This window comes from Vulpes lagopus, chromosome 12 (genome assembly GCF_018345385.1).
Source record: "Vulpes lagopus strain Blue_001 chromosome 12, ASM1834538v1, whole genome shotgun sequence".
Taxonomy (NCBI): domain Eukaryota; kingdom Metazoa; phylum Chordata; class Mammalia; order Carnivora; family Canidae; genus Vulpes; species Vulpes lagopus.
The window spans coordinates 2,616,427-2,628,890 of record NC_054835.1 but is presented as its reverse complement, the minus strand read 5'-3'; the positions used below and the strand labels follow the sequence as shown (position 1 = coordinate 2,628,890).

Below are 12,464 nucleotides of genomic sequence, written 5' to 3'. Positions count from 1 at the left end.
TGGTGGCCGAGTTGTTCACCCGAAGCCAAGCCCTTGGGAGAGATGGCTGTAGGGACCCGGAAGTCAGGGTTCATCCCAGGTGACAGACACAAATACCAGAGGTTTTTGGTGACTCTGGAGGTTTGCCCACCTCTGTGTGACTCTGGAGGTTTGCCCACCTGGTTTTACTTCGTTCTAGGCAAAACCACACCACACAAACCCTTGGGGCTACTCCGACCATGCAGGCACCTGGGACATGCTGCAGGCAGGTCTCTTTCCCGTCATCCTTGCTGAGGATCCTTCCGACTGTCCTCTCTTTCTGTTGTTGCTAAAGACCATCCCCCTGCCCAACCACTCCGGACTCCCAAACCCCACACCAGCTAGGCTGTGGGGAGAGATCGGGACAGCAGAAGGATACACTACTCAGCCCTCTTGCACCCGAGGGGGCCAGGAACTGCCCTGTACTCCCTGATCCACTGCAGCCACCAGGTGGATACCACCTCATCCCAGCTACTCCTGTTTGGTGGCCATTAAAAGAATTCCTCCCACAACAGATGCCCTCTAGGGTCCTGAAAAGCAGGTCTGCTCCCCATCTCTACCGTCATGGCCTGACTTCCCCCACAAGACCTTCAAAATGACACTGAGAGTCCCTGACACTACTAACCTTTGGGGGGGGGGGTGTCCAGCCACAGATGCTACTTGGCTTCCTCTCTAACCACTAGGCCACTTCTTTAAAACAAAATGTCTGCTCTTACCAGCAGGAGAGATGCTGTGAAGCTTAAACCTTGCAAAGGGATGGGTTTTGACCTCAGAGACTTGCTCAGTAATGCAGGGAGGGGACCCTACTGCTGAAGACCCCAGCTACAGGCACCCCAACAGTCCTGATGTGGATCAGCAGTGGGCAGCTCATTCCTTACGTTTATACCCGAGGACCGTAGAGCTTAATTCCGAGTCAACAGTCCCTGTGCCCCCCAAATGCCCCCAGTGGGCCCCTCAGCACTATCTTGAGCGGCGCCGCCCTGGCAGTTACAAGCTGCATCAGCTTGATCACGAGTCTCTTATCTGCTCCAAACCAGACCCCACATAGGCTCCAGTCAGCTCCAGGGAAAGCAGAAAAATAATCAAGGTTCCAATTTTAAAAGCAAACCATGCTAGGGGTCTCAGGGCCTTGGAGGATTTTTTCAAAGCCTCTCGCATCTGTTCTTTCATTTATCTGGACAGGGACGGTGCAGAATCCCAGAACCGCCCAGCACTAGGTGGTCCAGGCCAGGGTGCTGGAGGCTGTGGCTGCCAGCTCGAAAATACTGGAGGGCTCGGGGCTCCCTCCCCCACTGGCGGCTGCAACAGCTTCACAGCCTAAGAATGGCTTGTGCTCCCGGACCTCCAGGGTGGCCGGTCAGAACCTCTTCCTGTGGTCTCCTGCCTGCGCCTGCCAAGACTCAGAAATATTCCTGTCCCGCCATCCAGACGGGCCCCCAGATCTGGAAATGGCCATCTGGTGGCTCCCTTCCACAGCTCAGGGGAGGGGACGTGGTCTTTAGTGGAACCCTGTTGCTGAGCCCGGGAGAGCGCAGACACCCTCTGTGCGAAGTGTATCAGAAGCATGGGCCAGAGCCGATGACCCCTTCTGTGGCCAGAGCCGACCCCTTCTGTCCCCAAGGCCCCGCATGAGGCCTGATGCTGGGGAGCCAGACCCCCTGCCTGTGCCCCTCCATCACACAGGCAGACACTCAACCCTGTTTTTAGTCTGTTTCCCTCTGCAAGTGGCAGCTGCCAAAGGTGACGTGGCACCCAGTTTGCCACTCCTCTGCCTCTAACAATCTCCTCCAGCCTGACATCATTAATCAGGCAGACGTTGGGCTGTGTGGGGTGAAGGACAGGACCCAGATGGTGCCAAAGTCATAGGTGGATGTCACACATCCCTGTGTCCCCATATTGAGCCAGGGGTGGGGAGGTCGGGGGTGAGGCCTAAGGCCCTGCCCTGGCTGGGTCCCTGCCATGCACACCCCGCTGAGTGCTGCTAAGCTGCAAGCCAGACACTCACCTCGTACAGCAAACAGCCCAGAGACCAGATGTCAGACTTGAAGTTGTAGCCGTTCTCATGAATCCTCTCTGGTGACATGTAGTAAGGTGTCCCGACTGAAATACAGGGAGGAGGTGGGTGGGTGCTTATGCTCCATGCAGGGAAGGCTGTAAGGGGGAGGGGAAGGCGTGGGGGCTGGGGAGATGGGGCCTCGGTCTTCCTCTCCTTCTGGTCCCCTGCTCAGTTATAGCTCCCACCCTGGGTAGGGCACTAAAAGCCCCTGGGTACAGGGACCTCCCCAGACCTGACAATTGGTCTGGGGGTTGGGCAGCTGGGGATACGTGTCTTTGCCAAGTGTCCAAGGGAGTGGGATATGATGGCCGGGCTCTGGGAAGCAACCGATCAATTGTCCTTTTAGGTAAGTGCTTAAACCCCAGAAGAGTCCAGATAAGTCTCAAGAGTGGGGGGGGGAAACCAACCCCTGTTAACGCTGACCAAGTGCATCACATGTGTTAGGTCACCTGTGTTCTTAACAGTCCCCCAATGAGGCAAACCCACTTTACAGATGGGGAAAGGGAGGCTCAGAAATGCAGCAGGGCTGAGGTTCAAACCCAGATCTTTAGGCTCCAGAAAGAGAGCTCTTAGCCTCCGCCCTTGGCTGGCACTGATCAACACATCCAGACTTGGGGTTGGCCAAGATTTCTTAAGCCAAGGACAGCAAAGAGCGTAACCAGAGAAGACTGATAATTTGGACTTCATTAAAATTAGGAACTTCAGTTCCCCCCAGAAAACCATTCAGAGTCGAGAGGCAAGTCCCAGGCTGGGAGAAAAGTCTCGTCCATACACCCAACAATGGCCCCATACACAGAATGTATTTTCAGTAAATCATTAAGTCAAAGACAACCCCTCCCTCAAATTTGCAAATGACTTGAAAGGGTACTTCACAAAGGAGAACATCCAAGTGGCCAAGAAGCACATGAAATGATGTTTTTCTCATTCATCATGGGGCGACCATGATGACAAATTAAAAGCACAGTGAGTTACTACCACCCGCCTTCCTGGGTGGTTAAAGTTAGAAAGGCTGCTATAAACCAAGCTTAGTGATGTGTGCAGCAACTGGAGCCCTCGTGCATTGCCGAAGGGGACCAAACAAGGTACGCCAACCTTGGAAAACCATCTACCGTGGAATCTACGATAGCTGCAAATACTGCCAACACCACAGCCTGGCAGGTGGCACCCCCCAGGGAGGTGCCCCAGAAAAATGAGCACTTCTGTCCATCAAGAGACATGATCTTATTCATGAGAGCCAGAAACTGGAAACAAATACCAATCAACAGTTGAATGGACATATTGATCCTGTGGCCTATTCACACAACGGAATAATACACAGCAACAAACAAGAGCCTGCCCCAGATATACACTGCAAAATGGATTGATCTCACAGACACGATGCTGAGCGAAAGCAGCCAAGCACAGAAGAGCACATGCTATCTGATTCCATTCTTGTTTTTTTTTTTTTTAGGTTAGTGAGATTTTTTTTTTAAGATATTATTTATTCATTCATGAGATACACAGAGAGAGGGAGAGAGAGGCAGAGACACAGGAGGAGGGAGAAGCAGGCTCCATGCAGGGAGCCCGACATGGGACTCGATCCTGGGACTCCAGGATCACGCCCTGGGCCAAAGGCAGGCACTAAACCGCTGAGCCACCCAGGGATCCCCCTATCTGATTCCATTTTTATCAAGAACAAGTTACGTATGTATGTCATTATCTGAGATAAAAAAGCAGAGGGAGGGCAGCCCCGGTGGCGCAGAGGTTTAGTGCCACCTGCAGCCCAGGGTGTGATCCTGGAGTCCTGGGATCGAGTCCCATGTCGGGCTCCCTGCACGGAGCCTGCTTCTCCCTTGGCCTGTGTCTCTGCCTCTCTCTCTCTCTCTCTCTGTGTGTGTGTCTCTCATGAATAAATAAATAAAATCTTTTAAAAAAGAAAACAACCTGCCAACTATCATTTAATGGTGTCATTATGATTTTAAAAAGAGAAGACAGGACAGCCCGGGTGGCTCAGCGGTTTAGCGCCTGCCTTCATCCCAGGGCGTGACCCTGGAGACCCCGGATCGAGTCCCACGTCGGGCTCCCTGCATGGAGCCTGCTTCTCTCTCTGCCTGTGCCTCTGCCTCTCTCTCTGTCTCCTCTCTGTGTATTCTCATGAATAAATAATAAAATTTAAAAAAAAAGAGAGAAGACAGTTGAACACCAGAATAAGTGGAAAAACCCATAATCTCAAAATCAAGAACAGTCCTATACATTGAAAAGCTAAGCTGTTTGAAAATTTTATTACCTTCTTGTGTTTCTCATTTCATTAGAGACAGGTGAGGAATGGTTAACGGCCAACTTGTAGAGGCTGTGAATGGAGGTGGAAAGCCCTGCTCTGGGCCTGAGCACCCTGCGGCAGGATCTCAGGTACCAAAGGGTCCCAGTGCCCTGCCCATGACTGGGTCATGGGGGGCACCTTCTAAGCACCTACTCACTGGGTCCATGACTCTGTCCCATCTTATCACTGTTAACACCATTTTCTTGCAGCCTAAACACCATCTACTTGATGTACTACCCAAGAGGGACTACCTGACTGTTGCTCTATGTGGACACCAACCACCCTCTCTCTGATGGCAATAATCCCCAACAAGGACAGCAACCATCACTTAAATACATGGAGGAAGGATGTGTCATCCTATCGCCTGGCTAACTGCTATTCAGCAGAAAGCTGTCAGGCAGCTTACAGATCCATGTGGGATTCTGTAAACAAACTGCAACTTCAAGTAGAAACCCCTTTGTATATTCTGGTCATGAGAGAGCAAAAGGAATAGGTAAGTAGAAAATGGATGTCTTGTTACATGGAAACCACAGGATGGAACCCAAACAGCTCTCAGACCAGACTGTAACTGACTCAAGCACTCAGGATGCTGTAGGAGTCAGAGGTTCCATTGTCAGCGAGGGACAGTAGTGTCCATTGCTGGCCACCCTGAACCCCTACCCCTGCCCCTTGGGCTCACCCTGATGCCTCTCGCCACCCTCAGTCTTGTCCTTTGCTCACTTCAGACCCACCAGGGCCTCTACAGGAGGAAAAGAAAGGTCAGGGAGCACCACTACCCCCTCTCCCTCATGTTCTACCCAACCTTCAACCTTCCTGGGGCTCTTTCTGCTTTTGCCCCAGTTTCCACAGTGCAAGAAAGGCAAACACCCAAAGGTGATGTGGACCTTCTCCTAAGATACAGGGCTGCAGTGCCACTCACCCATCCCTCTATCCCTCTATCCATCTGTACATCCATCCTCCCATTCCCCCATCCCTCTATCCATCCCTCCCTCCAACCATCTGTCCATCCATCCCTCTATCCAACCCTCCATTCATCCACCCCTTTATCCATCTGTCCGTCTGTCCATCCATCCATCCACCCACCCATCATCACCCATCTATTGTTTGCTTATCTACCCATCCATCAGTCTGCCTATCCATCGTGTGTTCATCCACTCATCTGTCCCATCCCTTTATCTGTCCTTCTGCATCCAATGCTAACTGAGCCTTGATGTTGTGCTGGGCTCTCCCAGGAGTGGGCCCATCAGGAAGGAGTGAGTTGCCAGTCCCCGGAAGTGTCTAGAAGGACACAGAGAAAGGCTGGACTGACCAGGAGCTGCAGCTGAATTGCTTGGAGGAGCCTGTTAGAAATCTGGACCTGGCCCACCCTCTAGACCTGTGGGCTCAGAATGTCCAGGGCTGGTGCTAGGACACTGCCTCTCTGGCAAGCTCCCGCGAGATGGTGACATGTGTCATCGTCTGAGGAGCTGGGCAAAGCCTTCCCCACTGACATGCTTTCAGAAGCTCAGACACCTGTGAAACAAAGGAATTTATGAAGCATTAACTGAGGGAGATTTGGCCTGTCCCCACCCCTAGGTACATTCTCCAGTCCCCTGGACCCTGTGTGTGAGTCTTAAAGCTGGGGTGCTCAGCTTGTGCCAGGGGGAAGCATCTCTTCCTGTTTTGCCATCTATTCCTGGGAATAAGTCTGTAAAACCCGGTTTCCTTACCGACAACAGATATTCAAACATTACGAAGCATAACGCACAACTTGCATAAGTTTTCAAGATAAAATGAGACACTTCAAAGAAATTCCAAGCTTGCAGCAGGCCCTGGAGAATGTATCCCCAAGCCCCAGGGGAGCAAAGATTCTGGGGAAGAGTGGGAGAAGCTGACAGGAGGAGGGGCCCTCTGAAGGCCTCACCCAGCTCAGCCCCTAGTCCTGCCCCAAGGGGGCCTGGGGCACTGCGGACAAAGCAGTAGCACAGACTCCGGAGATGCTCAGGGTCTGAGGCCCCTTCTAGCAGAGGCTGGATCCCATCGGGTCCTTGGACCCGCCAGCTCCCAGCCAGCCCCCACCCTCACTCCCTGCAGTGGGGGATAGAGCTGGCATATGAAACAGGAGCCTAAAAAAAAAAAAAAAATTTAAAAAAAAAAAAAAGAAACAGGAGCCTAACAAACCCCGACCTTCCCCACATCTTTGCCTAGAACTCCCGGATTTCAAACCGGGTGGATATCAGAGGAGGACGTGGGACCTCAAAGCGGAGGCTGATTAAAGAGGCCGCATCCCCGAGATATGCCACTCCTGTCAAAACAAACTTTGCTGCGTCGAGAGATGCTTGCCGTGTTTGAAACGTGTTCATTAGATATGAAAAAGGCAGAGATTTCACATGAAGAAGAGGCTGGCATCTGTGGGCTGCACTTCTTCCCCACTGGTGGTTTTGAACATGTCTAGAGAAGCATGGGGTCCCCACCTGACACCACACACATGCCCCCCGCCACTGCCAGGTGTACCTGGGAGCTGGGACTCAGGGTGCAATCCTGGCAGCACAGGTGGGCTGCACTTCTGCCACTCAGCTGGAGAGTGCTGAAATTCTCCCTCCCCGCCTCAGTTTCTCCATTGGTGCAACAGAGAGGTTGCGCTTGAGGGTCTCCAGAGTCCTCCCCTCCACCCTTGGTTTCCTTCCCTGGAAAATGGGTACATGACACCCTACCCCACACGCACAGGTGGAAGGGCTATGGGACGGCCCTGCAGACCCTCACAGGGGCAGGTGGACCGCAAACAGCAGGGCTGAGGGTGGCAAAGGGAGCAGGGGAAAAACACAGAAGGAGCCAGCACCAGATTCTGGAACCTGAGCGGCTTTCTCTGGGCTGAGCCCTGTGATCTGCATTTTCATCTGTGGTCTGTCCTGTGAAACCGCCAACATCCAGGCAGGCCCCCCATCCTGAGGGTGCTCCCCTCCCCAGCCCCAGCTGTTGCCCCCACCTCACTCGCCTGGACCGCCGGCTGCCTTAGCCCTCCCTGTCTACCCATTCCCACTCTTCCTCCTCCCCTCTGCCTGACTGGCTCCTCATCCCCCAAGGGAGAAAGGCCAGGTCCTCAGCTTAGAATCTGAGGCCTCTGCAGATTGTCCCAGCTCCCCCCAGCACTGGCTTTTGGGCAGCCACACACACACACACACACACACACACACACACACCATTCCCTACCAGGGTGGCCTGTGTCACCACACATTGGCAGATCCTCCTCAAACCACGGGCCAACCCTATGCTGGGCTACAAATAACCCTCAAGGGAAGCCACGCCCTTGAGAAAACACTGTACTTCCATCAGCATGGACTTAATTTCAGATTGTTGACATCTGTACAAATATCTGCCTATTTCCAGTTCCCACGCAGAGGGTCTCCAGCGGTTGTGCACAGCAGGTTACACAAACAGCAACTCTGTGTGACACCCTGTTATCTAAGTGTCAGGCTCCCACCCAAGGTGGCCTGGGAAGGGGGGGCCCTCTGGTGGGAAAGTGCATGGCCATATCCCACCTTCCCTGCCACATGGCTCTGGCTGGAGCCTCCTGCAGGGCACCTGGACCTCCTTCTCTGTTAGGTGACTGGGATAATGCCCACCCCCAGGGAGGCTGCAGCACTAATGGCTATGGTACCTGGGGCATGATTATTAGAGCTGTGCTTGGTTGGTGGTGAGGCCTCTACACGGATTTTCTCCCCAGGCTATAAATACCAGCGAGCAGGGGCTTTCCTGGGGAGCACCTGGGGCCTGGCACAGGTCCTGCCAAGTGAATGACTGGACTCACAGGTGAGTTGTAGCTCGTTTCCTAACCAGGATCCATCTTCATTTGCTGTCCCATTGAGACCCTCTCCTTCCCTCTCTGGCAGCAGCTCATCTAGGAACAGACTGTGCCCTGAAAATGCCAGGGGTGTGGCAGGCAAGCCAGATGCCCTTCACCAGCCAGGTGTGACCTCCCAGGACCTCCACCAGGTCCATGCTCAGATCCTGGATCTACCTGCTGGAGCAGGTTTTCTGGGCCAGTCATTTGCCAGCGTCCTGGGCTGCAAGGATGGGCAGGAGTAGGCCCAGGGAGCCTGTCTGCATGGTGCCCCCACCGATGGGATCTCCCAGGGCGTGTGGCTGTGAGGACCATGTGCCCACTCGGCAGATGCTCCCCAGGGCCCACCCAGTGCTGAGCGTGGGCATGCTCACAGGAGTGTTCCATCCTCCTTCCCTGCCACCCAGGCAGGCCCCCCAAGCCCCAGGCGGCCCCTGCTGGGAGGGTAGATGGACTTTTCCCCTGAATGGCTGGGCACCCAGAGAGCTCATCAGGACCCAAGCCCACTTCCCAGTGCACTGTGGCTGTGCCCAGAGTGGAGCTGACACCCCGAGGGTTCTAGTCCCTGCTAGCTAGGTGACTTGTGGGGATGGGGTATCCTGCCCTCTGAGCCTCAGTGTCCTCATCTGTCACACGGAGACCATAAACCTCGTTGGGATAATTTTTTAAAAAGCAAAATGTTTCTGCAACATCTTCTAAGCCTTGTCTTCTTTGTTAAGTCACCTGTTTGGTGAGGTCGGTAACCACAGAAAACCCAAGTCCTGGGAGGGGCAGATGTAGCCCTAGGGCCCCAGAGGATCCTGGGTTCATCAGGGCCCAATTTAGAGCCTGGGACCCCAGCACTGTGCCTGTCTATACACAGTGGGCCCTCAGGAGACAGTTCTGCCCACCCCTGACCATGCCACCCTGGGCCTGTCTCTGTTCTCCCACCAGTCTGGGGGCCCCCTGAAATCAGGGAAGGCTGCATAATCTCCTCTCTAGTGCCCAGCCCAGGGCCAGAGCAGTCGGCTCTGGGAAGGGAGAAGGAAAAAAGTTATGTCCTGGGGTCAGGCCCGGGGTTGACAGCCTGGGGAAGCCTGTGCGCTCTGACCACAGTACCTGCTGGGGCTGCCCCCGATGGGACCTATTCCCCAGCCCCTGAGAGGTAGCATGAGGCCTTCACGGGCCCTGGGTGCAGGCAGCCTCACTGCCCACCCCTGAGCCCAGCCTGTGGCCGCCCTGTCACTACTGCTGAACAAGCAGGGCCTGCTCTCCCAGCCCTACAATTTGTCTTGCAGCTGCTGCCGTTGCTCGGAGCGAGACACTTGCTTGTAGCTTGTGAGCTGTGTATAGGCAAATCTTTCATTTTTCTTTCATTACACCGGCGTGTACTGTCACTTAATTTTTATGTATGCAATCCTTCCTGACAAATATGATCTGCTGCCTGGTAATTCGTCTGACGCTCATTCTGTTCCGCGCTCTAATTACGGCTCCTATTCCTGACACCAAGGCAGCCACTCTGCCACCGCTGGGTACCGTACCTGTCAGCCCGGCCATGGCATGACTAATGCCCTTTCATGCCAGCCTCGTGTTAGCAAATACAGAGGCATGGAGGGGGCTGGGGAAGGGAGAGGCAGGAGGGGATGGGATTTGCATAAGCCCTGCGGGGGGGTGGGGGGTCAGCGGCCTCAGGAGAGGAGGTGCTTGTCAGGGCCAGGGCTGCCATCACAGCATCCCCACGTAGTAGGTGTGCAGAAGCAGTGGATGCATAATTCACGCCCATGCACAGGGTGTGAAGGAGCCCTGACCCGAGTCCTTTCTGAGTCACAATGCAATGGCAATTAGTTCAATTTTTTGCCCGATCAAATGTGTGCAGAAGACTTAGTCGGTTGTTTGCAGACCCTTGTTGTGGAGAGGGGGGCCTTTCTTCTATGTCAGGGAGACTTGGGCCCTGGGTTTCGGCTCTGTGCTGTGCCTGTGGTGGAGCCTGGCCCTGGGTTCTGGGAGTGTTCCTCACCACACCTCCACCCATGGCCTCTCAGCTCGGGGGTGTCCCCTGGACTTAAGCACAAGGCCCCCCAGGAGGGGTCCTTCCATCCATCACTCAGCCCAGCTGCTGCTCCAAGGCCTCGGGAAGAGCCTGGCCTAGCGAGCAGCCTTTTCCCAAATTCCAATTCCTTCTCATTAATATAATAAGTGCACCAGTCCGAGTCAATAAACTCACACTGTCGAACAAGCCCGTTCCTAATGATGTGATCTTAACCGGCTCTGACGAGAGTGCAGCCTCCTCGGTGGAGGGACGGAGAGGAGGGACCTGGCTGACGGGGACAGTGGCTTGAACTCTTCTTCTCTTTGACAGCTGCCCTGGAATTTCTGGCCTTTGGAAGCTCTTAAACCAAAGAGGAAAACAGCCCCAAACTCACCAACACACTTTGATTCTCCTAAGGGTCTGAAGGGACTGGGGAAGCCAAGGCTTCCTCGCAGCATGGCCAGCTGGGAGCTCTGGAGGGAGAGCCAGCACCACCTTCCAAGGCCCAGCCCTGGTCCTCTGGAGGAAGTGTGGGCTCTGAAGGAGAGGCCTGCATTTGAGTCCTGGCTCTGCCATTCTGTCATTTAGAACAATCACTTGAGCTCCCGGGGTTCCAGATTTCTTGTTCGCACATAGGATCCTACGGACCCTCATGGCTATTGGAGGTGTGAGTAAAGTATCATAAACTCAGGCATTGGCGGGTCCTGCACATCCTTTCAAACCCTGCCCCCCATGCTCAGACACATGTACACTTGTGTGCACACACTCCCACACTCAGGCACATGCACACACACACACACATTCGCTCACTCCAGTTAGCAGCTCAGAGCTGTCGATTCCTAGTGCATTTCTCCTGATTGTGTGCTTCACCCCCAGAGCCTCTAAGCCATCGGGACCTGTATGAACAGTGACAGATTCCACCAGGAACGTGTGTCTTCCAGAAAGCACCTCCGCTGTCACCAGAAGCTGCTGTTTGTACTCATAGCATGCCGCAGGCATTTGGAGAGTGCGTGGGGGACATGTGGGCTGGGGCCCCAGACTGGGGCAGAGTCCATGGAGAACAGAGCAGTTTCCAAGGGAGGTGACCAGCCTTCACAGAGGGCAGTGAGGCTCAGGAGCACCTTCCCCGGGAGATGCCACCTCTAGGGTGGCGAACGGGCTCCGTAAGAGGATGCCCCTGCCGTATCTGAGTCCTTCCCACCCATCTCTGGCTAAATGTTGATATGCCCCGTTGTGGCACACGGGAGATCCTACTTCTATGGCTCTGCTGGTTTCTATATTTTAAACAAATGCAAACTCTTCATCCTCCACCATTCTATGTGTCACACCCAGTCACGGACCCTGTGTACAGATTCTGTATGGGGGGCATCACTTCAAGTAACCCAAAACCCACACCTGCCTGAGTGTGTTCCCAAGTCCCACCCTCCGGTGCTCCCGAACATCAAAATGTCCACCAAGCTCGGCACCTGGGCCCCCCCCAAACCTGCAGTGCCCCTGCAGCACCCCTGTGTGCTTTGCTCCCCCACTTGACAGTTCCTGTTCCCTCCCCCACCTGCTCCCCTGCACTTTGTCACCTCCTCCTAGGTGAGAACCTGGTCCTGCAGCTTCAAAACTGCCTGTCCCAAAAACTAGAAACTAGCTCTGCTGTGCCCCACCAGGAGGACCAGACTGAGTGTGCTGTACCCACGTGAGAGGACACGACACAGCCATAAGAAGGTGGATGGCTGCCCCATACAACTGGATAAAAAGGATCTGGATAAGATGGGCTCTGCCATCCTTTCTTGGAAGGGGCGTGGAGCTGTGTGAGGATGCAGGGGACCCCTGTTCAAGCTTCTTAGGGCCTCAGTTTACCCTCCTCTGGGTCACTGTGGTGAAGAGGTAAAGTCTAGAGCTCAGAAGGCACTTTCTCGCATTAATGAACCAAAGGCTCTGTGGGGGGAGACTGTTCTCACCTCCCCACATGGTTACCCAGGGCCTCCAGCAGCTGCTTGGATGTGTGGACAGGCCTCCTTACCTAGGGAGTGGGCTGCAGTGGTCTCAGAGCTAAAGAAGCGACCCAGGCCAAGGTCACCAAGCTTCACGACCCCCGTGGCTGTGATGAACACGTTGGCAGGCTTGATGTCTGCAGAGGAAGAAGGAGGCAATTGGCATGGGGCTAGGAGGTCAGGGCGGGTGGGACAGGAAAGGCAGCGTCCTTAGGGAATCAGAGAGTGGGCATGTGTGAGGCCCTGGCCGGACTCTCTGACTCCCCACCAAGATGGGC

General features: G+C 54.4%; 1 protein-coding gene across 4 annotated transcripts in view; it reads right to left on the bottom strand.

Annotated features, from left to right (window-relative positions):
• The window catches only part of NEK6 (NIMA related kinase 6), an 83,617-nt gene that overhangs the window by 10,687 nt on the left and 60,466 nt on the right, over window positions 1-12,464 (bottom strand). For all 4 annotated transcript variants that reach the window (XM_041724300.1, XM_041724303.1, XM_041724302.1 and 1 more), the window contains 2 exons: window positions 12,216-12,323; window positions 2,024-2,118 (listed from right to left, as the gene is read on the bottom strand). In XM_041724300.1, the coding sequence (XP_041580234.1) occupies window positions 2,024-2,118; window positions 12,216-12,323 (203 nt within the window). The remainder of the gene's footprint in view (window positions 1-2,023; window positions 2,119-12,215; window positions 12,324-12,464) is intronic.